The sequence below is a fragment of the Dermacentor silvarum genome, chromosome 2 (genome assembly GCF_013339745.2).
Source record: "Dermacentor silvarum isolate Dsil-2018 chromosome 2, BIME_Dsil_1.4, whole genome shotgun sequence".
Classification (NCBI taxonomy): domain Eukaryota; kingdom Metazoa; phylum Arthropoda; class Arachnida; order Ixodida; family Ixodidae; genus Dermacentor; species Dermacentor silvarum.
This window is the reverse complement of record NC_051155.1, coordinates 93,783,874-93,811,457: the sequence shown is the minus strand read 5'-3', so window position 1 is coordinate 93,811,457 and position 27,584 is coordinate 93,783,874. Positions and strand designations below refer to the sequence as shown.

Genomic DNA, 27,584 nt, shown 5'->3' with positions numbered 1-27,584 from the left:
GCAGACGCTCGAGGCGCGTTATCTTGCGTCGAGCTGTCGACGCGGTTGCGCTCGCCGCATCGCGATGCAATGCGCTCCGAGATTTCCCCTAAGTGTGCAACATACTGTACAATCGCAATCTTTTTGAGGGTGAACACGGGAACGCATGGCCTTCTGAGCTCACAGCGCGGTTCAGCGGCAGCAACGAGAAGCATTGCTCATGAGGAGTGCATCCGGCGTGCGCAAATTCTCCCGCCGCGCGCATTGCGTCACGCAAGCAAGTGCGTGTCGTCTGCTGCGCGCGTACCGCAATAAGGTAGTCGTACGGTTCGGGATTGGTGACGATGTTGAACTTCTCATTACGCTCCCCACGATGCATCAATAAACTTCAAAATATATGTAATGTTTTGTGGGCGTTTTCAAGATCATTGTTCATCTGTAGCCAGGCCATGCATGCTCAGGACACTTGTGGGTGTTCCCGAAAACGAGAGGTGGAAAATCGTACAATATTTGCCCAAGGGATATTCACTGCGCTCCATCGGTGCTCTCGTGCACAGGCCGCTAAAGACCGTCAACAGGATTATTCACGCATTCAGCATGGAAGGCCGACTCTGTGATGCCCCACACAGGCGTCGACCAAAGGCAACGACGGAGGATGAAGACGCGCTTATGGTAGCTGCTGTCGTCGAGAACCCGTTCCAGTCCGTGAGGCAAGTGCGGGAGCAGCTAGATGTGGACGCTTCCTTTGCTACGGTCCGGCGACGCCCCTAAGTGCTGGACTGCGAAATTCTGTAGCTGCACGAAAGCCAGTCGTCACTGCTTCGAACAAGAAGTCACGTCTCCAGTTTGCCGAAGCACACGCCTCATGGATGGTATATGACTGGGGTCGAGTAATCTTCTCGGATGAGTCGACTTTTACAACTCGCCAAGACCAACGGATGCCAGTTTGGCGAACCAGAGGCACACGGTAAGAAACTTTATTAATGCACGTTTGATTTTGCGAAGGATGGTCAAAAATACAATTTCCATGCAGTTACGAGCCAGCCAATGTGCAGGGAGTCGCCGCGAGGGGCCGAAACTGCGTGAACGCGTGGGGCGCGGTGTCAAGGCATGGTCGCGGGCCTCTGCATCGCATAGAAGGTGCCCTTACATCGCAGCGATACTGCACAGAAATTTTGGACAATGTGTTGCTGCCCTACGCCCACAGAGTCTTTCCCGATGCCGACTTTATGTTTCAACATGACCTGGCGCCGGTTCACACGGCAAAAGCTGTCAAGGAACATATAGAAAATCGCAGAATCAGCATGCTTTCCTGGTCGGCCAAAGGCGCTGACATGAACATCTGTGAAAATATATGAGGGTACATCAAAGCAGCCATGGTGCGAAAACCTGTCCGCCCGAGGACTCGGGGCGAGCTGTGGGCAGCCGTTCGACAAGAATGGGAGGACCTTCGAGCGCATCATGACTTTGTGCCAGCGCTGTACGCGTCACTGCCCTCTAGGATGGCAGTAGTCGTTTCCGCAAAGGGTTGTATGAATAAATACTAACATCATCAAAGAGAAAATTATTCCTGCATACTAATACTTCTAAACGGATCAATCTTTTGTTGAACTTTCACCAAATAAAAGTTCCGATGTTTGTGTTCCCTTGCCTGTTCGTTGTACGATAAGAATACAGCAGAAGGAAAACTAAACAAAGTGAAAAGTTGAAGTAATTACAATAATGCCAAGCATAAGAAGCACAACGTTCTGAATTAAAAGCATCAAAATCGTGGTTTCTGTCATAATTTGGTTTCTATTGAGGGTAAAAAACTGCTAGCAGACGACACACGCGCGCTACGATGACGTAATGCGCACGAAAGGAGCCTACCCTCCCCGAGCATGCGCGCAGATATTGTGGCTGCCGTCTGACGGCGCTGGTGATATAGAAAGCCACGCGCTCCCATGTTCACCCTCAAAAAGATTGCGACTGTACTGCATCTTACTAGGAAAACTGTGACACTTTTTACGGCCCCGCAACAAGTGCCTTCTTTCGGTATTCACGCGCTTGTCAAAAACGCGACGAACGATTGCCAAGAGTGATAACACGGGAGTGTGTTGCCTGCGTCGGCAGAACTCGAAAGGGATAACGTCAAGGAGCTCAAAAAAATGTCGCAGTTTCGCCCGAAAGGCGAAGCATCAATTGCGATAGCAAATTAGTAGAAAGCTATACGGAGTAGGGATAGTAGTTTTATCGGCTGCATAAACTTGGACACATTCGCTTAGTAACTGAATTAACAAGCGTGGTGTCAGCCCGCAACATGAATGACAAGTACCAATTGCATGAAATACAAGTACCAGCATGCACCGCGACAGTGGTGGCGTCGTGAAACTGACCGGTGGGATCAGTCAATGGGCCTCCACAAGATCATCAACAACAATGACAACAGCCTATCTACGCCCCGAGAAACACCAATAAGGACGACCGGTTCTGTCCGTGCCCTCAACTCGGCGGAGGCAGAAGAGGCGGCCATAGCCCTCGCTGCAGCGGCCAGATTTACAACTATAATCAGCGACTCAAAGACCGCCATATCTAACTTTGCACGTGTAATCGTGGCCCCAGCCACGCTACGAATACTGCATCCCCTACTCTCTCCCAAACAACAAGATAGCGAAGAAGAACCCTCCCCAATTGAATTGATATGGGTCCCGGCTCACGCAGGGAACCCGGGGAACGAGGCGGCCCACCAGTGTGCTCGAAGATTCGTCAGCCGAGCGGTGGGTCCCGTCTCTGACCCAGGGGACCTGGTCAGCGAGCCACTGACCACATACCACGATATTGCCCAACACAACCGCCTCGCAAGACGGACAAAACGCCCACCTCATCCCAAGCTCACCAAGGGACAAGAAGTCACCTGGCACCGACTCCAAACGCACTGCTTTCCCTACCCACAAATATACGCACACTTTTACCCTGACTTGACAGACCCGCACTGCTCATTACGTGGGTCCATAGCCTCCTTAAATCATAATCTCTGGGACTGTAGGAAAGATCCCCCCCCCTCCACCAGATCTCCTGGCTGCTCCCTCGCCTGAAGCATGGGAAGCGATACTCATGAACCCGAACCTGGAGGTTCAACTTCGGGCCATCAAAAGAGGGCTGTAAGGCATCACTTGATAGCCACCCTTGACAAGCCAAATTAACAAACTACAGTTGTTTCCTCCTCCTCCTCCTCCTCTATGGCCAGCTGTGGAATAAGACGACGAACGCGCGAGCAGTGGCACGAGGACGAGGCAAGCATGAGGCGTGCTCGCTCACTTTTTCTGTACCTTACAGCGACCTTGAAAGAGAGATTTAAGGCTTTCGCCTTGAAAGAAAGCACGTTCGATGGACCGACGAAGGCGGTAACGACGACTGCATGACTCAATAAAGCAATTATGAAATCAAGATGAGGGTAAAACCACGACAGTTTGACGACGACGGACGACAACCGGGTGATCAAGCTGGAATGACCATGATGGGATGACGATGGCAGCGTGACAACGAATGCAGGATGGCAACTGTCTGACAACGATGAAAGGACGATGGCATAACAACGGCGGCGTAATTCCTACTGAAGGACAACAGCTTCATTCCGATAGAATGGCGAAGAAACGGCGTTGATAGAATGACGAAGGCGGTGTCATGACTACGGCATGGCGACAACGGTACAACGACGACTGTGTGCCGACGATAGCACGAAAACGACGACGGCATGGCGAGAGTCGGATGACGAAATTAGAATGACGATAACGAAACGAACACGACGGCATCCCAACGACGCATGAGAACGATTGCATGACGACGAATCAATAACGACGGTGGCGACGATGCCATGACAAAGGTATGATGACAATGAGATGACTACGAGAGTGTGACGACGTATGTACGACGCCCAGTGTAAGACGGGGGATGATGTGACGACGATGGCATGGGGAGAATCAGATGACGAAGCAGGAGAGACCATGATGACAGCATACATGACAACGGATGCATAACGACCGTTTCACGGCGATGGCATGATGGCGACTATATGACGAGAGTCAGAAGGCAAAGCTGGAATGACGGCGATGACGTGACCAGGACGGCATCATGCCCGATAACACATACCTAGTGGACCAAGATATCAGACAATTAGGCCATTGGGTTGATCTTAGAGGCGTGTCGACGGCGGCGTGTATCGACGACAGCGACGACATCACGACAGCAGAGAAAGGACACAAAGGTACGACGGAGACAAGCGCTGACTTCTAACTAAACTTTGTGTTCGTGAAACGGAGCTATATACATAGGCTCACGTGATCGCAATCGCAACTGCCGACACCATGCTTGGCAAAACAGAAAGAACATCTCTGATCTTTACGTAAATTGACCCAGTGTATCACTTCCTGCGCATTCCGGGTAAACATTTCCTTTTGGCATAAGGCGACAGAGGGTTTGCTGACACAACTGCCTTTAGCAATAGCCGCGGCTTCAGTTATCAACCAGGTGCTATCGCTTGCGTGCTTAACAGTTATCGAGGTTTTTTCCAACAGCCTAGCGCAGCCACATTGGCTAAAATGTAAATCGAGGAATCCCTTTCTCTCTCTTTCTACACTATTACAGTGCACTCCTGTAATCTTAAATGAAGGCGTCGGTCCGTCTGTCGCACATATCTTAGGCCACGGGAGAGTTGGATGCCATCGCCGACACCACGGCGGCTCCATGGTTCTGGCTGACTAAAAGTGTGCCTAGTGTGTGCGTTATTGCACACGTCATGTCGCAGCCATCTGGCTGACTAAAGGTGTGGCCTAGTGCGTGCGTCATTGGGCACGTGACGGCGCAGCCAATAATGGGGACGAGGTGCCGCCGTGTCATGAGCGTATAACATGAGCGCGTTCATGACGTTCCGAGGTCTACAAACGATATAATGCTTTAACATTCCCACACGTAAGCAGTCTGAAGTCTATCTGCCAAATTTCTTTTTTTAAAGCAGGCTTGGCAGTTTCGATTTTGACCAGGTGAGCCTATGTATGTGTGTGTGTTTCCCGAAAATAAATTCTGGTTGGAAGTCAGCCCTTGTCTCTGTCATGTCTTTTCGTCCTTTGTCTGCTGTCACGCTGTGCAAATCATGGATTGCCAACTAGCCTGTTCTCTCACCTTGAAACAACATACCCTTCCCAAATATTGTTAGTTTATCAAATGTGCGCCTTCAAGGGCGCCATTGTTTTAATGAAGCCATTAGCTTTCTGGAAGCGTTCAGCTATTTGGTTACATTGACGATCACCTTCAATGGTTTCTGCAGAACGTGGTTGCCACCACCCTAAAATAGGCTTGCATGAAAACAGCAGTTACCCTTTCTATACAATGATTTGACGCGTATGAACGCTGTAGCAACTTTGTCAGGGCTTGTATTTTGCATAATACGCTTGCAAACCAACGTTGCGAATGAACTCGACCTTGTCCATTGAATTCTGTGCTAAATTAGCCTAAGTGGCGAAAAGCACCTCACTAAAGCAGCTCTACACAGGTGTGCCACTCGTATGGCCAAGCAAGGTAACATGTAACCGGACGTTCAGCTGTAGTCGGGCTCCAGATGCAATGTGATGACTGTGTCACTGAATGTTTTGTGCGAACATAATTATGTAGTGAGCTATCTATGTTCGACGACTCCAACCGTTTTCCTGCCAATATGGGCCCTGTATACACACATACAGGGTGTCCCAGCTATCACGCAGCACGATTTAACAAAAAATAGGAACGGCGTTACGCGAAGCAAACCTAGTGCGTATTGTTTCCAGTGCAGTGCAGTGGAGTGGCCGCCGGCAATTTTTTCGTTACTGAGATTTAATTAGGCAATTATAAATAATTATCTAACTCGAGAAGTAGTGTCCTAATTGTCAAATTGTAGAGCAACATGAAAAACCCCCGATACAGCTTTCTGTTGCTGAATACGTGCTACATAAATGTGTTTTTCCGAGTGCGAAAGCAGCCCACGAATACACGCAATTTCCGCGCAACAATTCTGTGTGTATTCGCGGGCTTCTTTCACGCACGAAAAAACACTTTTATGTTGCACGTACTGAGCAACAGAAAGCTGTGTTGGGAGTTTTTCGTGTTGCTCTACAATTTTCCCATTGATAATTTGACAATTAGGACAGTACTCCTCGAGTTAGATAATTAATTACAATTACGTAACTAAATCACAGTAACGAAAAAATTACTGGCGGCTAGTACACTGTACCGAAAACAATACGCGCTAGGTTTGCCTCGCGTAACGTCGTTCCTTATTTTTTTAATCGTGCTGCGTGATAGCTGGGACACCCTGTATAGTCCATGGTGTAGTTGTTACAGCATCGGGCTAATGTGATGAGTACACAAGGTTTGAAACATATTATGGGGTTTTACGTCGATAACAACGATCTGATTATGAGGCACGCCATAGTAAGGGGCTCCGGAACAATTTTGACCTCCTGGGGTTCTTTAACGTGCACCTAAGTCTAAGTGCACGGGTGTTTTTGCATTTCGCCCCTATCGAAATGCGGCCGCCGTGGCCGGGAGTCGATCCCCCGACCTCATGCTTAGCAGCCCATCACCATAGCCACTCAGAAACCACGGCGGGTGGGGTTTGAAACAAACCGTCGGGTCAAAGTGGGTGTCTGGGTATGTGCCTCTTTTCAATGAACCTCTTTGACGCAAACTTGCATCACTTGGTATGTGCCTTTGCTTATGCATCGGCTTTGCTCAGCCTCATTGACGCCAACTGGCTCACTATGTATGTGTAGTGGTGCCAGTGGCAGTGATCACCAAACCAAAGCCAAATATACGACAGTATGTGCCACAGGATGTGTGCCGGTTTCTTTGACGCCAAGTTGAGTGACGGGGACGGCGCCGCTGGGCCTCTGCTGCTCTTTATTGAGCTTCTTTGATGCCAACTTAAGTCGCTGAGTAAGTGCCTTTGGGCATTTGCCGCTCTTGAATGACAAAATAATTGTTTAAAATTTATCCGCTGCTGGGTAGAATCGAACCTGTGTCTTAAGTATGGAGACATTGTCGTCGAAATATACATTCACGCAGGGGTCACGTGCAACTTCCGCGGTGCCCGCTAAATGGTGCAGCGTGTTGAGTGGAAGCGCGAGAGATGAACCCGGCTGCAAACACGCGTCATGCAGGGCGTAGTTTCGGTGACATGATTCTTCCTGAATATTAATGCAAAGCATGAAGCTCTCAGCTAGATCACACGAGGTCATTATCAAATGTTCGGCTCACCTTAAAAGGTTCATTTGCGCCTTAAACACCGGCAAAATAATGCTACAATCTTAAGCTAGGCCAACCAATCCCTATAATACTGAAAAATGACGAGGATATACGCATTAGTTAAATACCGAAATTTTAAATAACACTTCCTTGTCTGGGTCTCTTTTCCCGCGGCACTTCCTCGCTCTCGTTCGCAAGTTATAACAATGTCAAACCAACTAGCCCAACAGCTTACTATTCTAAATTTCTTGGTTTTGTGAGGAGTGTGAAGTGATAGGCTAACTTAGCAGCTCGAAAATAGCCGGTCAGTATTATCTGTGAAGTAAGAGTTCATTTAAGGTGAGTCACGAGACCGTACGATAATTCAGTGGTCCTGAGCCATCTGGGCACGAAGGCCACGTCACCCGCAACAAAGCCCGATTTCCGGCCCCTTGATGCGCTAGGGGCGCAGCTCGCTGTAACCCTCACATTTAATTTAAGACTGACTAAATAAACTTTATTAAAACCAGCAAGAGGTGGTGGCTGGGCCTAGGCCTCCCACGTGGGGACGTCGAGGTGTTGCCTCTTCGCCGCCTCGCAGGCTTGCTGGGTCGCCCAGAGTTGGTCGTCGATCCTTCTACTTAGAGCGTTAGACTTTCCCCGGCCCGCACAGCAAGCGATCCTATTCTGCGACGGGCTTTCTTGTCGACGGCACCGATAATATAGTGCAGGCTAAAGCGCAGGCTACAACTTACCGCCTGCTACATTTCATTTCTGTGAAGCAAGGAGGTTGCTGTGAAGATTTTATTCTCATGATGCAAGTCCACTCGGACTACTTCAAACCGGCTCATGCACAGACTTAACTGTCTAGCAGTCACGAACTCTTGTTGCTGCGTCAGGCTATTCCGCCAGCCTCAGTTTTTTTGCAAAATATACCTCAAGGCAACAGGCGCAAACTGAGGGAAATTTTTTTAGTCATTTCACTAGTACCACACAAAGTCTTTGTAACACCATCTCAACGGACGTGTTTCTAATTCATGGCACTTGTGTACGGGATGATAATACAGCGTGCGTTGCCTTTAATAACCTTTTCAAAACTGCTTTCAGTGTTGACAATGTTTATATACCACCATTAGTTTATCTTTAACTCCTATCGCTGATGTTATCATATCTGAAAATGGAGAGTTTAATATATTGTTAAAACTTGATGTTGAAGAAATCACTAGGTCAAGATGACATTCAAAATGCTTACCTAAAGCAGTATGCTAAATGGCGCTCCAAATATTTATGCGTCATATTCAGAAGGACGCTTGAGGAAGGTACTTTACCAGATGACTGGACAGTCGCAAGAATTAAACCTCTACATAAACGTGGTGACAAAAAATGTAGACAAAATTATCGGCCAATCTCACTTCTACTGCATGTAAGCTACTTTAGCATATTATTCATAAACATTTAACTGACTTTCTAGAAGAACATAACGTAATATCAAAAGTCCAACATGGCTTCAAAAGGGGATACGCGACATGTACTGAGCTGGTAGAGACTATTTACGCTTTTTCAGGAGCAACTAACGAAGGAAAACAAACCTATGCAATATATTCGGACTTTCGCAAGGATTTCGACACGCTTTCGCACAGAAAACTTATTCATAAATTCAGTTTCATAATAACAAGTCAAAAGCTAACAGCCTGGATCAAGGCCTACTTGTCAAACCGGCGTCAATTTGTTTCTATTAATAAGGCCCATTCCCAAAGCGCCCCGGTGGAGTCTGGAGTCCCCCAGGGATCTGTTCTTCGACCGCTTTTGTTTATTATTTTTATAAATGATATTCTCCGTGATTTTTCTGTCCGTGTTAAGTTATACGTTGATGACTGTGTCTTTTATGAACAATAAATTTCATAGAGGATCAAATTAGGCTAAATACCGACCTTCAAGAGGTAAAATGTTGGTGTGACATGTGGCAAATGGGATAAATCTTGATAAAACAGTATATATGAGAATAACACTTCAAAGGAACCCTTTCCGTTAACAGTATGGTATCACTGGTCGCAGTTTCCGAAGTCACATGCTACAAGTATCTCAGCCTCTGGATTTCTAATAACCTTTCTTGATATTGATGCTAATGCTCTTCGTAAACTGTTCTTTTTAATGGCGGGCATTACGGTACGCTACTCCATGAAACTCGCTTACTTGCTTAGAAAGCTTAGAATATGCTTAGAATCTTAGAATATGCTGTAATAATCTGGGACCCTTTCGCTTAAACTAACATTTACGAATTCGAAAGGGTTGAAAAAAAAGCAGTGAGGTTTATGATAATTCCTATGGACGTACATCGATCACGGACCTTCTAAGAAAAAGCGGTTTACCGTCTATTACTAATAGGAATCGTATTCGTCGCTTGAAATTCCTTTTACAGTTGGTCAATAGGCACTACAATGTTGACACTTCGCAAATAATTAGTTATTCCAGTGGTTACGCTACACGCATGCGATATTCTCTCTCAGTAAAATCATTACTAACAAGAAATAACTGTCACAAATATTCCTGTTTTCCTGGAACCATAACTGACTCGAACAACCTAGATAATAGTGTAGTAACACAGAATTCATTGTTATTGTTTAAGGCGCATATTCAATAATTCGTAATTTTATTTTGTGTGTGCGTTCTGAGCCATATTCGGTGCTGGTAAATTTTGCATTGAAATCAATATTCTGTTAAGGTTTTGCGCGTGATGACATTAGTGAAAAATTTTCTGCTATGTCTATGTGTTGTTGAAGCCTTCGCATGGATGTATTTCATTTATGTCTCAATATGGTACTGTACAAACATGTGTACCCACCTTCAATGTTCTTGTGTTCAAGACCGCAGTATTCATAAATATGTAAATAAATAAGTAACGTAAGATCAGTTGTTCTTGTTGAACAAAATTTACATAGAAGCCGCTAGCTAGATTTGAAACATATTAAGGTAAACGCAAAATTTCAGTTTGCTCCACCCGTTATGTATATACGAAGTGTTTATGCTTTCAGATATGTGCTCTCGTATGTCGCTTATAGGAGGGGCTCGGGTGTTAGGTTATGATTATTATTAGGTGCGGAGTGACTGCTTCCGACTGGCCGTTCAGTGTTCCCGTCTTCAGAGGTATCCTTGTGCATCCAGGTGATGAAGAAACCACTAGATCTCCTCCGCCTTATTGCTTGCCCAAGTCTGACACTATCTTGCATCAATATTTTGCTTAAAGTATTCTTTGAAATGAGTGGATATTGTTTCGAGCGTTATGAATTTCAGGTCGTAGGACTGATATCTTAAATATGGGGAAGAACATTACTAGCATTCTTGACAATCAACAAAAATCACTGCCTCATTCAGCGGGCAAATTGACACCGCTGACTGTATTGCTGTATTGCACAAGCATATTTGTGCTCACGTGCAGTGCAGATATCCTCGCTTATGTCACCCTCTGTGCATAAGCTCGAATATATGCGCAAATTTCAATACAGATTTCTTTTCACCTCGCGTTCCAAGAAGGTAAAACGTTTATTTCTTACAAGAGCGGCAGGAACACAGGCAAAACGGAGACAACAATAAGACGCTCGCGATGCACTGCAGGCGTTACCCTATACCGTGAGTTAAATTATACGGCATACTGTAACTACGACGCATATGTGAACCACATGTTTCTTAGCCCATGCAAATTCTGGAATACCACGAGCATTTCCGGCACTACAGTGTTTTATTTTCACTATTTCAAATAGTTCTTTATAGACTCTTTTCACGGAACTCCCATGGGCGTCGTCGTGTTTGATTACGTGGTGACGCATCATATGCTTGCATCAGCTTCCTCTGTGTTTACAATGTACGTGCATGACGACCCGGTGTAGCTCAGCAAATCTGAGTTTAAGCGGTTAATGTAGACGGAGCTGGGTGGACGACACGAAGCTTTGGCCATAGCGTTAAAAGACATGTGTGCACTTTAGGAGTTTATTACGCTTTGTCCTAACGGAGCTGGCAACGTGTACGGTGCTTGCTCCGTATAGCGGGGCTAGAATAGTATTCCAAGCTGTCTAAACTTAGTGCTTATGAATGAAATCAAGATCGCTGTCGGTTGCTCTTCGCTCTTTATTTGGCAATCTCGTTGAAGCTGGCGGCTTGTCGTGTTTTTGACTCAGTAACGTTCCGCGGTGTGGTCACTGATTGTTTATTTCCTGCCTAATCAATCGCTGGTGCACTCAGTTGCAATAATTTTTTCTTGCGCCACACAGCGCTTCGAAAGTAGATCTTTTGTGCTTTCTAATAGCCTGCAGCAAAGACGTATTATCTCTTGTCACTCGCGTACTCTGTGGACCGTCACCAAACATGAAGCTTCGGACATTTCTGTACCGTCGGTAGAGTCGCCGTCACCCATTCTTCGGCGGATTGACTCAGGAGTGAGCCTATTCACTTATTCTGGGTAAATTGGCGATGAAATGGTATGTGCTCGCGGGGTGATGCCGTCATGGGCGTTGCATCTTCGTCATTCAAGCTCTGTCATCCGACTCTCATCGTGCCGTCGTCATCACGGCATCGTCGTCATACAGTCATCATGCATTCCGTTTAGAATATGTGAACACAAGACACCTATGGCATGCGGGAAATATTTGTTAAACGCAGGATGTAACTACGTCTGTCTAGTATGGAGTGAGTAAACCTATTGTAAAGAGGATTTGCTGAAGGCGAATTATAGCTCCAGCATACGTTCCCAGAATCAAGCGTACGTTCTTTAGATGACGGTGAATCCCTGGAATTTTGGGCTGCACCTAGATGACCGGTAATGCGAAGCCAGGTTGCTTCCATACTTCCGTTTCACGTTGTTGGTATGCTCCGGGAGGCGATCGTTGAATCAACGTAGGATCCACCGTTGCTCAGAGGGATATCGTAGACGACCCCCGTGATGAAACTAGTGAAGGGCGCCTGATTTTCCCCTCCCTTCTGGTGTAATGCCCTCCAAGTGGCTTTTACGGTTCAATAAATATGATGATACTGGCAGTGCGACAATATTATTCCTTGCGCAAAACGTTCACAAACAACCACACATGAAGGATGTCGTCTTAACCTTTTGGGTCTTACAAGTTTTTCAAGCACGGGAGACAACATTTGTGAAAAAAAAAAACAAAAAAAAACAAAAAAAAAAAACATGCGGGGCTTACGATTCCAATGACCGATATAAATTTCGCGCGGTTTTATTTTCGTGGCCGATGTTTCTTTAGTATCCGTGTTGTGCTGTGGCGTAGGGTTTTATGAGGTGATTACAAGCCTATCGTTTACAGGTTACCCAAGAATATAGTCTCTTATTATCACTGGAGCATGAATCTACTCAACGAGTTAATTTAAAAGAGTTAATGTAAATTACGTACAGAAGAAATTTGCGTAGCGTGCACTAGTGGCGCAAGGCTAAAGAAACAGCGGAGCTGATCGGCACCTAGCTGGTGCTGGCCTTACGGGTTATAATTTTCCGGAATTTATTCATTATTGATCTATTATCGATTACCTTTTGATTAGCTATCGACTGGATATCGCAAGGTATTGGCCACGTAGTTGGGCTAGGCTAAGCACTACCAAGTGATCCCCAGGAATTTCTAGAATTTCTTGATAATTGATTGATTACCAATTAGATATTGATTGGCTATCTATAGGTTATTGCAAGGTGAAGCGAGGCGCAGCTGTGAGCAGTGACGTCATCGCTAGGCGAGTTTTTGCGAACGCTACGCGGAGAAATGAAACGCTTAAACCGCTCCGCTATTAAAAAACCGAACATATTCGTTCCGAAGAGTCATGGAGATGAAAGGTGCTTGATCTTTCCATTCTGTAGAATATTTGAACTTGAGTAGTGTGCCACTCCTTAAGCGTCTGGTAGAGCCTGTAATACACATTTCTTGAGGTGGTGAGGAGTATTATTCAGCGAAGTGGGTCGGTAATCTTGCTTATAATCAGCGAACATTTCTGTTATTTCGCAACTGAATCAGATAGTAGTGTTTCAATGGACGTGAGTATATACCTTGCCAGATTGTGCCACTCTAGCGCCCTTAAACAAAACAGCCGCTTACTACCGTTCACAGCGCAAAAATGAGTTACTCACGTGAGCGCAAGTGGGCTTCTTCACTCATGACGGCCGTTAGACATCCTGAAATAGAGTTTATTGTTGAGGTTAGATCTCTCGCTGAAAAGCAATGAAAGTTATGCTGCAAGATTGTGACATCTCCACTAGAAGCTAAACACAGCAGCAGGTAGAAGAAAAGTAGGTAGGTCAACGAGAACAGAAAATACTCCACACTTAGGGGAGGGCGAAAGGAGAATAAACTGAGTTGCGAGTCAGCGCTTGTGTGTTACCTTTGCCTTGTGTACTCGTTTCTTGTGTGCGCGCTACAGTTGCATAACGTAGAGAGAGGTAGATGTCTGACGGATATGACGCATCACTGCATTCCTGGGGGTGGGCGTTTACAATTTTGGGCGTGTACATTTGCTCAATACTCCTATAAATCATTTTACTACCCGTTATTTCTTCTGTCCCCTGTGGGTTATTGACCTAGATAAACATACTCATTTAAAGACTCTAGAGGCTGGCTGGCGATGCTGAATTCTTGTTCCCTTGCCAGGCTATTGAACATTATCTTTGTCTTCTGCATATTCATCTTCAACCCAATTCTTACACTTTCTCGGTTAAGGCCCTCAATCATTTGTTGTAATTCCTCCTGATTGTTGCTGAATAGGATAATGTCATCTGCAAACCGAAGGTTGCTGAGATATTCGCCGTTGATTCTCACTTCTAAGCCTTCCCAGTCTAAGAGCATGAATACTTTTCTAAGCATGCAGTAAATAGCATTGGAGATATTGTCTCCTTGCCTGACCCCTTTCTTGTTAGGTAACTTTCTACATTTCTTATGGAGAACCATGGTAGCTTTGGAATCTTTGTAGATATTTTCCAAGATAATCACGTATGCCTCCTGTACTCCTTGATGTCGCAATGCCTCTATGGCTGCTGGTATCTCTACTGAATCAAATGCCTTTTCATAATCTATGAAAGCCATATAGAGAGGTTGATTGCACTACGAAGATTTCTCGATTACCTCATTGATGACATGGATATCATCCATCGTAGAATATCGCTTCCTGAAACCAGCCTGTACTCTTGATTGACTAAAGTCAAGTGTTGCCCTGATTCTATTGGAAATTATCTTGGTGAATATTTTATGCAATACTGAAAGCAAGCTAGTGGGTCTATGAACGCCAAACCCCATATGCGCGAAAATGCACGCGACAGCGACAAACGACGCGGCGTAGGTCGCCTTCGCGCAAGCTGTCGCTTGCACGGGCAAACCCCGTTCACGCGACTGCTTCAGCGAGCGATCTCCATTGTTGCTGGCTTGAGGGCGTCTACTCGTACCAAATGTGGCGCGTTGTCAGCCATATTCAGTGCAAAATGACATGTTTTGTTGCACAGTAATAGATAAATTTTTTTATCATTGTCCTGCAGTGTTTTTTTATATGCACGTGCATAAACATTACTTTATTTGCTCACTGTGTGCACGTTGCTGCGAGTCGAAAAGCACGTGGAGACAACCGGCAGTACGTCACTGATGTACATCCCGTTCCGGTGTTTTACTATTGGCTGCTTGAGCACAGCACCTCCGGGCGACGGGCGACGGATTTCAAATCTGAAAAACCGAGCGATCGCGCGATTTCGACCATGCGACACGTCGCGCGAACGGCCCGTTTCGTCGCTCATACCGTCGCTCGTCGCTCTCGCGTGCATTTTCGCGCATCTGGGGTTTGGCCTTAATTCTTCAATTCTTTAACGTTTTAATTCTTATGGATTAGTAAATAGTTGGCGTTCTTCCAGCTTTCTGGTACACTTGAAGTCGTGAGGCATTGCGTATAGTGGGCTGCAAGCTTTTAATGCACGATATCTCCACCATCTTTAACTAAATCGACTATCATTCTATCTTCTCCAGCAACATTTCCTGATCATGAGAAGGAAATTTACAGAAGAATAAAATTGGTTTGGAGTGCATACGGCAGGCATTGCCAAATCCTGACTGGGAGCTTACCACTATCATTGAAAAGAAAAGTGTACAGTCATTGCATTCTACTGGGGCTGACATATGGGGCAGAAACTTGGAGGTTAACAAAGAAGCTCTAGAACAAGTTAAGGACTGCACAACGAAAAATGCTAGGCCTAACGTTAAGAGACAGGCAGAGAGCGGTGTGGATCAGAGAGAAAACGGGGATAGCCGATATTCTAATTGACAGTAAGAGAAAAAAATCGGGCTGGGCAGGCCACGTAATGCGTAGGATGGATAACTATTAGAGTTACAGAATGGATATCAAGAGGAGAGGAGCGCAGTCGAGGACGGCAGAAAACTAGGTGAGGTGATAAAGTTAGGAAATTTGCAGGCGCAAGTTGGAATCAGCTAGCGCAAGACAGGGGTAATTGGAGATCGCAGGGAGAGGCCTGTGTCCTGCAGTGGACATAAATATAGGCTGATGATGAAGATGATTTCTTCAGGCACTTTAAACCTAATTCTGGGCTATGCAAATTTTCCAACGGAAATTAAAAATGGTAATGTGCCTATTGACTAAATGGGTCCGACAGAAGCATTTTCTTCTGCTGACTAACATCTGTACTGCGTGATATTTTGGAAGGTATGAACAAAGGAAAACTTCTTTTGACTGACGCCATATTTTGCTATGAAATTCATATTTACCTAGTCAATTTTTATTTAGAAAATATGAACCAGGATTGCAGAAATAGCTTTGTGAATGTAAAATAATATATACCTGCACGAGTTTTAACAAAACAAAGGAAACTGATTCGGAGTCGCAATGTTCTTTTTTTTATTTCAGGAAAGCTGTTGAAAACCTTCTTTGTAATAACCTCCTCCAGAAACCTTACTGTAAGTTTATGGCGAGCCACTGAACTTGCTTTAATCTCGTTTCAGCAAGAGATTAATGATGCATGCTTATTTTTAACAATATTTCATCGATGTTCATCAGAGTGGCCGGTCTTATTCTTTTTAACATACAAAAATGATATCGAAAAAAAAAAGCCGTCCGTGATTGTGCGCGCCTTCTTTGTGATGCGGACGGGAAATCAGAAAATGCCTAATGATGGCTCTAAACTTGTCAGCTTGGACTGACGGGGAACAAACATATGGGAAATTCTGTGAAAAAGAATAACATCAGCAATTAGCCACCCAATATCAATACTCATCAGGGAATTTATTTTCAAAACTATTGATTGCAGGTGGAAAAGTACAAAACTTTTTGAATGTATTTCACCTCTGATTTACGCTGGAACGTCCATGCTTACATTGACCAAAACACTATCTGTACTTGCAGGTTTTATAGCACCTGACCAGCAACTATTCTGGCATTATGCTGTCGAAAACAACGAAAACTAATACAATTTTTTTTTGTACTTCGAAAGGATGTTTCTCTTGTCGTCCGTAAGTGCTATTCGCCAAGAGTGCGTATGCCAACAATATCGTTACACTTATAGCACAGGATTCCGCGGAATTCCTCATTTTAAGTGGTTTGCACTAAAACTGCGCAATATTTCAATGAAAAGTAAATTGTTTTATTAGCCTGCGCTTCATGCTGTGATCTACACGATTGAAGGTGTATTTCATCCTACAATGTTTTGCTAATGAGTACATTTTTGATATATGACTTGCGTTGCGCAGATAAAGATAGTGCGCTTAAGCCACCTGGAAATGCACAATCAGGGGAGAAATCCAGGGCATAAAAAATAACGTGTTTTAGAAAGTTCCAACCATTAGGGTTCTGTGCGCGGCGGCCGCTCGAGGCACTTTGCGTGTGTTTTGCTCACGAAACACTTTTATGTAGCACATATTGAGCAACTGAAAGCTGTATCTGGAGTTTTTCATGTTGCTCTATAATTTTCTCATTGCCACTTTTCATCTCACTATATAATTTGAGAAGTTCATTAACCAAATAAGACTAATTATGTAATTGGGCGGAATGCAAAATATTCTGAGTATCTCCAAATGAAAGCGAGCAACACTACCGTGGTCCTGTCCAGCTAGCTGGCATATGCTTACATTTAAATCTTGGTGCATGAGAGTTGGTGCACCCTGTATAGCGTTCCTAGTACTTTTGTAAATTTCAATGCTCCTATCAGTTCTGTTTCAATGTTTCTCGATCTTGTCTTTTTGAAGGTAAATATAGGTTGGCAGGTAGGTAAAATAGGTTGGGATTTTCGGAACATGTCACAATTTCGGCAAATGGCCCGATGTTTGTATCAACTACGCTCATGCGTCTACCAAACTGCTTGCTCCTGGTTTTGAGCAACATTGTTGGCAAAATTTCCCGAATTTGCGCTGGGTGTGCCGGAATATTACAGATTGTCCCCGTTGTCCAGGTTCTCGTTAAAGTTTCCTGTGATTAATTAGATGTGCCTAAACTCACTTTGCTATTCAACTGCTGGTAATACTTCAACCTTGTCCGGGAGCACTAGCGGTTTCTTCTGCCTATGTAGACGCGGCGTTCAAATTACTTGTGCTGTAAACAGTCTTTCATTCCTTGACAAGTGCAACAAGTGCGAAGGTACCACAGTTATTGCATGCGCATCGGGTGTAATGTGACGCTTGCCGTAGCCTAATTTTCTGTGTTTTATGTATAGAATTCACCCACTTTCTTGCAATATTTTTGTCCACGTTTTCGCCAACTTATTGTGAATTTCCATGTGGCTTAAGCGCACTATCATTATCCGCGCAACGCAAGTCATACATAAAAAATGTATTCATTAACAAAATATTGTAGGATGAAATACACCTTCAAACGTGTAGATCACAACATGAAGCACAGGCCTATTAAAAGATGTCTCAGTTTCACCCGAAAGGCGAAGCATCAATTGCGATAGCAAATTAGTAGAGAGCTATACGGAGTAAGGATAGTAGTTTTATCAGCTGTATAAACTTGGACATGCAGCAGCACCAGCAACGCGCAGAACTTTTGTCGACGCCGTCAGCGTTTCGCTCGCGTTGGCACCGAACGCGCGCGGCGTTGGTGACTTGCCAGTGCCTCTGGGGGCGGCTCGGAGGTTTTCGACGAGATAAGAACGGGACACTCATCGAGCAGCGTCGGAAGTGTTTACCACAATCTCGCCTCGCAACGTTCTTATATAATTACGCATTTCGTGCCGCAGCTAAACGTCGCCTCCCCTCCCGTCCCGCCCGTCCCTCCACAGCCTTTCGCTCGACGGAAGAAGTCGCGCGTGCTGTATGCTTATGGTGATTGTAAAGGAGGAAACGGACGCTTAATTCTGCAGCCATTCAGGAATCACGGCTAAGAACGCGCGATTGCTCTGCGCCGTGCGTTCGCTCCCCGTGAAAGCGCGCGGCGAGATTTCATCGCCGTCGACGTCATACGAAACCTCACGGCGACGGCGACGACGGCAGAAATCCGCTTTCAGTGACCATATAATCGCTATCGCAATAAAACAATTTACTGTTCATTGTAATATGTCACACTTTTAGTCAAACGGCCTAAAATGGTAAATTACGCGGATTCATGTGCAGTAAGTGTAAGGATATTATTGACATATGCACTCATGGTGAATAGCGCTTACGGGCGACATGAGGAACAGCCTTTTGAAGTGCAAAAAAATTGTGCATTCAACTTCTACGACGTCTTCTTGCTTAGGCGATTCTAGAAGTTCACCTCGGTTCTTGAGAGTAAGGTTCAATTGAGTACGCTTAAATGAGGTCCTGTGGTAGTTTCTTTCAATTCAGAAACTATACATAGAAAATCGAAATCGATGGGGGCTCGAAATTGCGAAATCCTGAGACGGGGCCATTGCCTGTCGGCTCCTCTCAGAGCAGTGGATCACGCCTACCACGCGGCGCTTGTTTTGCTCTTTTATAGTTATAGCTCCTGGCCACGTGAGTACCGCGGACTGTCACATTAACGAAGCGGAACACCTGCGCCGTAAAACTTTGCCGGCATCTTTCGCGGAGTTCGCGCAAGCCACTTGCGATATCACGCCCGGCTTACTTATACACAAGCGCGAAAGCTGTTCACGAACACATATTTGGTTTGCCCAAGTGAGCACCGCGACGGTGACGTTCGCGAATCCGCGAAAAGCCAGCAGCAGGCGGCGACCACGTCGTCGTCATCAGACTGCAAGGCTCGGCCCTGCCTGCATTCTAAGGATGACGCTGCATTTGATTTGTCACGCACGGAGGATGCGTCAGGCAGTCGCGTAGTCCCAAGATGCTTTTCACATAAATATATCTTCAGGCTAGTCATCCGTTCAAGCCCAAAAAGTTGTTACATCAAGTAATCAAGCTGGCACCCCAGAGAGTTCGAATGAAGGCCATGCACTGTTTTGTCGTATTCTTTCCCAAAAGTATAATTCTCCGTATTGAACATTTTTACAGCATTAAAGGCGCTAAAGGAGCGTTATTCGTGTTTACAACCTCCACTGCACCTATTTAGCACTTATGTACAGTGATAACACCGCATGATAGAGGGGTGCGCGAAAAAAAACCCAATAAAATGTTTAAGATCCATAATTATGCTGAGAAGGTCCATTAAAAATCTACAAAGATTCTTGCGCTCATGAAGCACACCATATGTAGGGTGTTTATGTGCACATTGTAAAAAGAGTTGTGTTACACCAATCAGAGTGTTCGCTTATGCTGAAATCTGTCGTTGCGGTTAAGAGGCGGTTAAGGACAGGTCTCAGTCGGAACGAGCGTATTTTCTCCTATGCTATCTAATACAAGTTTTCTTATACAATGAATCAGTTTGATGATATGAGAACGTTTCCTTTAGTAGTGACTAGTTTTGAAATAATGACAATCATATGAAACGATGTTTTTGCCTAGGAGCATATTTATTACATTTAGGGCTGTTTTTTTAATAGCCGCACTAAAGTTTCAACGCTGTTTTACTACTTCTAGTTACAACGAATATGGAATCGCAATTATAGACATTCATTTGGTATATCTGGACATTTGCGGCAAGCTCTAGTATTACCAAAGAAATTTGCTGAGCATGCGCAGCGCTGAAGTTTTAAGAAAACATCGTGTAAGCTTCGGGACACATTATATGTGCCGAAATCAACATCACAAGGGCTGCAACGTGTCTGCTGTAGGCGTAGTAGATACAGTGATTGGATTCGACGTGAGGTTCCGGAGTTTTGAATCCGCCTCCGTGAGCTTGTTCAGCAACCTACCTACGGATTAATAATGGTTCTTTGAAAAGGGCGCGTAGTCGAATAAATTAGTTGAAAGTACCCAATGCTTGCGAAATTACTCCTTTTTTCCGCTCAGGACTATAACAAGATTATTATTTCTCGCATTGATGGTGTTACGTATAAGAGCACGCAGGAGCAGGTCCCGTAACACGTGGCTGCAGGGCTGCAGACCTCTATTCGCTCCTATTTCGACCAGACGAAAATTCGACGAAATCCGGCATACTTTCTTTTGATGACGGTGACTTCCGTGAAACTGGGTTGCACCCGGAAGACCGGTAATGCAAAGCCAGGTTGGTGTCATACTTCTGTTTTACGTTGTTGGCATGCTCTCGGAGGTGATCGTTGGAGCCACGTTTACCTCCCTTGATGACATTACGTCCTTGATGGGTAGTGATTGCAACACCCATATTAAGGGGTTGCAAATGTAAAAGCACCGCTAAAGAAGTAAAAATAGTTATGTTGAAGTGGTATGCGCGTGGACACGACCACATGCTTGTTTCCCTGAGCTGGTCGAAAGTATCTATTCACCAACTGCGATCTGCCGAAGCAACGGTATGCCATGTGAGTGTTTTGATAGAGTAAGTATTATAGCGAAAAATGTTGTTTCACCCGTCATAATACATCAGTGGCTCTGACATCCTCCTGTCGAGCAAAACGTCCTGAATGACGTTCTATGCACTGGGAGGTCTTCACTACAACACAACGTCTTCATTAAGCAATGAATCCTTACCAACCAGCCACTCAAATGGTTCTCTTATCATCCTCATCCGCCAATGCACGCGCAGTACAATCCAAAGCCTTTTCCAGTGATCTCCAATTGCCCCTGTCCTGCTTCACTCCAAAGTTTCAAAGTTTGTTGCTTCAATGTGGTTACTTATTTTGATAGGTATGAAATACAAAAGGAGGTCCCATAATCAAAGACTGTATTATGATCCCTGTTCCTTACCTTCAAGTGTTGTTTCTCATCACTAGAGTAGGGATTTTTGGAACATGTCACAATTTCGAAAAATGCCCCGATGTTTGTATCAGCTACGCTCATGCATCTACCAAACTGCTTGCACCTAGTTTTTAGCAACATTGTTTGCAAAATCCCCCGAATTTACGCTGGATGTCCCGGAATATTACAGATTGTCCCAGTTGTCCAGGTTTTCTGTAAGGTTTCCTGTAATTTATAAGGCGTGCCTAAACTCATTTTGCAATTCAACTGCAGGTAATACTTGAACCTTGTCAGGGAGCACTAGCGGTTTATTCTGCCTATGCAGACGCGGCGTTCAAATTACTTGTGCAGTAAACAGTCCTTCATTCCTCGACAAGAGCAAGAACTGTGAAGGTACCACATTTATTGCACGTGCATCGGGTGTCATGTGGCGCCTGCCGTATCCCGATTTTTCTGCGTTTGATGTAAAGAATTCACCCAGTCTCTTGTAATATTTTTGTCCATGTTTTCGCAACTCTACACATCACACGAGCTAGGCATCTGCCGCTGTCATTTGCATGTTCTTTCCTTTGGCATTCTTTCTGTTACTTCAACAGGTCAGTGGTCACCTGTTCCACGCTAGGAATTACCTGTCCATCTCCATTTTTCCTAATCTCAACTAGGTTACCTCCGATTTCCCAAACGATAAATTCCCAAACGATAAATTCACGCGGACAGATGGACCTCGTTTATTTAGATTTTGCCAAAGCGTTCGATAAAGTTTCCCACTCCAAAATTTTGTTCAAAATTAATACAGTGTTTAAGGATCCTAACCTCACAAAGTGGTTTACCTCGTACTTGCAGTGCCGTCAGCAGTACGTTCAAATACACGAGCATACATCCAGTCTAGAACCGGTGTTATCTGCAGTACCTCAGGGAAGTGTTCTAGGACCTCTATTATTTCTTATTTTCATTAATGACCTGCCACTCAACATTTCTGTTCCAATAAGACTATTCGCTGACGACTGTGTTGTTTATAATACTATAGAATCTCCCAGTGACCAAATTAAATTACAATGCAGCCTTGAAAACATTATGAAATGATGTTCTGACTAGCAAATGGTTATAAACCCTAATAAATCAGTAAGCATGTCTATTACAAGAAAAAAGAAAATCCTGCGATTTCCTTATAGTATACATGGCAAGAAGCTTAAAAAAGTAGAGGAGTACAAATATTTGGGTTTATTATTTAGAAGTGACTTAAGCTGGAATAGACATGTAGAAGAAGTAAGTAAGAAGGCGAATAATGCGCTTTGGAGCCTAAGGCGAAATTTACAAAGAGCAACCACTGAAGTTAAAAACTTGGCCTATAGAACACTGGTCAGACCAATCATTGAGTACGTGAAAATTGTCTGGGATCCTTACACAGAGAAAAACCGTAAAAAACTGGAAAGGATTCAGAGGTTAGCTTCCTGATTCATTTTCAACAAATATGGTCGACATCACTCCCCTTCAAGACTATGTCAGCTTGCAAATCTTCCCAATTTAGAATTAAGGACTAAGTATGATAGGATTAAGTTCCTTTTCCTTATTATCCATAATGAAATAAAAATTAATAGGACCAACTATTTCGAAATTTCTACTAATGAATCCTCTAGACATCGCCACAGCATGTATATTCCCCCACCAGTAACCCATAATGACACATTTAAATATAGCTTCTTTCCCTGAACGATAAAAGTATGGAACATGCTTCCCGATTTTGTAGTCCAGTCTGCTTCTTTTAATAATTTTTTGAGTAATTTGCATGCCGTTATTTATTTCGAGAGCGTGGTGCGTTAATCATCTGACTTTGTGAATCATCTGATTTTATGATTTCGTTATTATATGTGTATGTTGTTCTTATTTTTACATGCCTCAAGGGATATTGATTGGTTTTTTTTCTGCTTTCTTTATTACAATGTATATGAGCTGCAATTTATTTTTTGTACGTTGTACTCAGATGTATTGTACGCCCTGCCTAAATCAGATGTGTTGACATTGCTTGTTTTATTTATGTTTTCTCCACTCCTGTAATGGCCCTAAGAAAAAGGGCTGACAGTATCAATAAACAAACAAACAAACAAACAACAAACAAACAACAAACAAACAAACAAACAAACAAACAAACAAATATTCGTTTGCTTTATAATCAATAATGCCGTGTTTGAGTTCTTTAGCATTGTGGCTCTCCTTTCCTCGTTCCTTCGGTTGTTAAGCCCTTATTTCCTCTGCTGAAATTTCCGATTATGCTTGAAGAATCGGTCAAAACGTTGGTGCACCTTGTATAAACTGACACCATGTTTTCTTCTTTAAGGATATCGGTAAGCTGTCGCTAAAAACTTGAGAATGCTAGAATTTATGTTTTGTTCCGTTTTATATGCCTACAGATTTCATTAACGTGATCCACTTCCCTGTCACCATTTCGCATAGATAATAGCCGTTTCTTCAAGGCTTCCACGGCACACCACTTGCACACCACAGCACGCCAGCCACAGCACACCACTTGCTATGGACATGTCCTGGCCTATTCTCACTGCGAAGAATCTGCCTTGCAGAGCTCAGTCGTCACACTCAATGACTGGATCCTTCCTAGAGGGACCCCTCAACATCGCAAAGCTATATATGACAGCTTGCTCACCTACCTTATAAGAAGCGAAACCATTAACTTAATCTAGGCACCTCACCGGAAAAGCCACTCGGGCTGCCGTTTCATACATGCACAATTTTCAATTTTTTTATGATTGAATAAACGTATTTCTCTGTCTCTTCAAGGCTTCAAAGGCTTGATTACCGATCCCGAATTCTTCATAATACTCTATGAATCACATGAAAAGACTACCGGTCGTACGAGTGCCGGTACTGAGCAGTAGAAATAATAATTCTTGATCCCGGAAATTAGCTTCCACGCGTCGGACCTGCGTGTCGTAATTTTCGTGCTATATGAAGTAAATGATGGAAGCTGGAAAGCTCTAACGCCGCTGCCTCTTATAGCGGGAAATGCCGACGGTAAAAGTAACTTGAAGTGAGGCGATGGCATCAAAATAGCCAGTATGGTGGACCGGTCAAACGAGCCAGGCAATTCAGTCACATGCATAGTCAGTTGTATCCTTCTGTAGTATTCCGTGCGCACGACGTCAGCATTCAGTTTGAAAAGAGGTCAACCGCAGGGCATCGTGTGCATATCTGTGACAGTGAATGCCGCTGAAGGTGGCAACTGCGCCGATGGCTCGGGTGTTCTGCGGCGTCTTTGAGTAGCTGGATCTCGGACAACGTTTCTTCTCTCGCTCAGGCGTGGTTCATGGCCCCAGTAATGGAAGATCGGTGATCTACGGGTTGAAAGGAAATCAGCGTCGATGTACTGACGTCTCGTCCAATGATATTGTCGGTGTCGTACGCTTTGAGGCGCGTAGCTTAACGAGCGAGCTTCTTGTAGCACAAAAAAATGCTATGCCTAGCTGTGCAAAAGCACAGTAAATCGCGCGTCATAGCAAAATGTGGAGCGGGGGGGGGGGGGGGGGGGGTTCCACATCCAAATTGCTTCAGAACCCCGGCAGCTGCGAGGCACACCAGCCTAGCGCCGCTGCCGGGCTTCGTCTGGGCGTATAGGGTACTTTAGGCGACCTCTTTTTCGGTCCTGTGAACGCCAGCCTTACTCAAACCTATACCATTTCCTATTCAGTATGTACACAGTGATGTTGCTTTAGTTGTAGCCATGCGAACCTATATTTCAGCAATCCCAGAGCACAGTTTAGGAGGCGATAGAAACTTGTCGGTGCGTTCCACAGCCCAGAATCTAGATGCGTGAACCCATAGATGAGACAACCGGCGTCAGTAAGACACTCTTCCCCGACTTTTTTAGATCTAGTTACGCTTTCCGGTACCGAGATTAGAATTCTGTCTTGAGAAATTGGGCATACCTTTGCAGGCGGTCCACCACATTGCCTAATTTGTGAACGGAGTCGCGCTCTTGTTGGATTTATAGTTAAGGTTCGGCAACTGTGACGTGACGGATCTGCTGCTTGTGAATATCGCCCGACTGTGGCTTAAGAGAGTAAGGCTTTTTATCTACCTGGCTTTGATGGAACATAGCAGAAACGTTGAGATGACAGCTGTGGACATCAGCAACAAATAAAGAATTACTCACCTATTATTCCACGGGGGAAGGCCGGCTTACAACTTGATAGCCGCCACCTTCGTTTACACATATTTTTGCTGCCTTCAAGATACTACCTCTCACACGTTTAACGTGTGTTATTAGCATGCGCATGTCTGCCTTGGCGATGGATTTATCGCCCACTTTTGCCACTGATATTGTCAGTAACGAAATATCCTAGAAGCAAACAAATAATTATAGTCACCTAGGCGTCATAGTCGCCTATACTGTCATAAAATTGCAGCAGTTCTTGCATAACAAATATTTGAGTTCAAGATAACGAACGCAAGCTGCAATTTCGCAAAGCTTTTCTTTCTTAGATGCCATTTACCACTAGCCGGCCGGCTTCGGTCATAATATGTCTGACAGTGCGATTGACTGCGAACTATGCGACTACTCTTGCGAACTGTTTTGCAAGAACTTTTTTTATAAATACGAGGCCCAGATATATAGTCTGACTTGGTGTACATTATTGTATAAGTGGCGGGTATGTATATACATTTGCACTTATTTTGTGTGCTCTCCAAGTCCGTCAGTTGTACCTTGAAATTTTACGAGACTGAAGGCTTAGTATTTACTCTTGAGATGATTGCAACGACGTGTTCAAAGACACTGCGTAAAACTCTTATTTTTGTTGTTTTTGGCATGTACAGTGCGAGCGGAACGACCACTACTCAGAATGAGGCATGGGTAACAAGGCGCTGCCTTTGCCCAAACAGCTTTCGTGGGTCGTTACGTTCGGGTAATTGAGCCAAAAGACGACGTACGGCGCCAAGCTCCTCTTTGACGTTCCCGAAAGAGGCATCGTTTGAGCGGGCGCGGAGCACTTACCTGCAACCAGCAGAAGAAAGCACACAGTCGTCGCCCGGCAGCTCATGATGCGTTCAGTTCAGTAGCACCTTAGCACGGTCTTGTTTTTGCGGAGCCGTGTTCAGCTGCGAGTTTCAGAGCGACTCTGAGCGGAACGCAAATAACTACGAGCGCTAGGCGGTCACGCGCACGTTTTCCGAGCGCCGAGTCTTTATGGCCGCTAAAGCGGGGTCCGTGTCACGCTTCCGAAAGGAAGAGACCTCATCAGTGTCAGCGCGCATCCGCGCTTGCCGCGCTGAAGAAAAAAAAAAAAAAAACGACGCGGATGAGGAATGGCGGCAGAGAAAAAGACTACGCGTAGAGATCCTCGCACTTGGGAGTTTGTGAAAGTGGAACGTAGGACAGGTGCGTGTGCTTATAAGCGCCTAAAATAAGAGCTGTAAACTTCCGTACCTCGGCTGTTAATGAAGGTAAAACATTTATTTATGTATGCCTTCGAAGGAAGCAATAAATATGAAATGCCTCGATTTCTCTTTCAACATTACGGCGTAAGAGAGCTGAGCCTTGCTGCCCACCATTGAAACGCGGCGTTCTTGGGTCCATGAACGCTGCTAATCGCTCTGTATACTTTGACGTCGCTATTTCACATGGGTGACTGTGAGACACTTTAATTAGACGGGCTAAGAGTCGAACACGGTCCCTGGTCACGTCAGGGCGTGGGTAAAAGTAAGCAGCAGATTTGATGCAACAGCCCTGGCAAAAGCACAGGCAGGCAGGCAGGCACGTTGATACATAGATTGTTAGATAGATAGATAGATATAGAGATATATCTACCTCATTTATTATCACGTTCATTTTTTAAGCCTGCTGCGCTGATGTCAAATTTTCATGTCCTGCTATACCTTTTTTTTATGTTCAGCGCATTCAGGAAATGCGCCAAGGTGAAGAAATATTTTTTCACAACAGTATTAGCACATGTGAGAGAACCGAACGGTTAAATTTAAGTCTTAATATCAAATGTTCAATATATATATATATATATATATATATATAGTATTTGTATTTATAAACTAACACAGTGGTCTGAGCGCTGGCACCTTCTAAACAGGCTTTTTTTCATAATTGCCTGTAGCAGTCGGCGCAGTTCCACTTTTCACGCGGTTAGCTAAAAAGGCGCTGATCATTTTCAT

General features: G+C 44.6%; 1 protein-coding gene across 1 annotated transcript in view; it reads right to left on the bottom strand.

The window, feature by feature from the left end:
* The window catches only part of LOC119441626 (longicornsin-like), a 48,088-nt gene extending 21,466 nt beyond the window's left edge, over positions 1-26,622 (bottom strand). Inside the window, exons 1-2 of the mRNA XM_037706231.2 lie at positions 26,416-26,622; positions 13,331-13,375 (exon numbers count right to left, since the gene is read on the bottom strand). Of these exons, the coding sequence (XP_037562159.1) occupies positions 13,331-13,375; positions 26,416-26,461 (91 nt within the window). The 5' untranslated portion in view covers positions 26,462-26,622. The remainder of the gene's footprint in view (positions 1-13,330; positions 13,376-26,415) is intronic.
* Between the last annotated feature and the right edge of the window lie 962 nt (positions 26,623-27,584).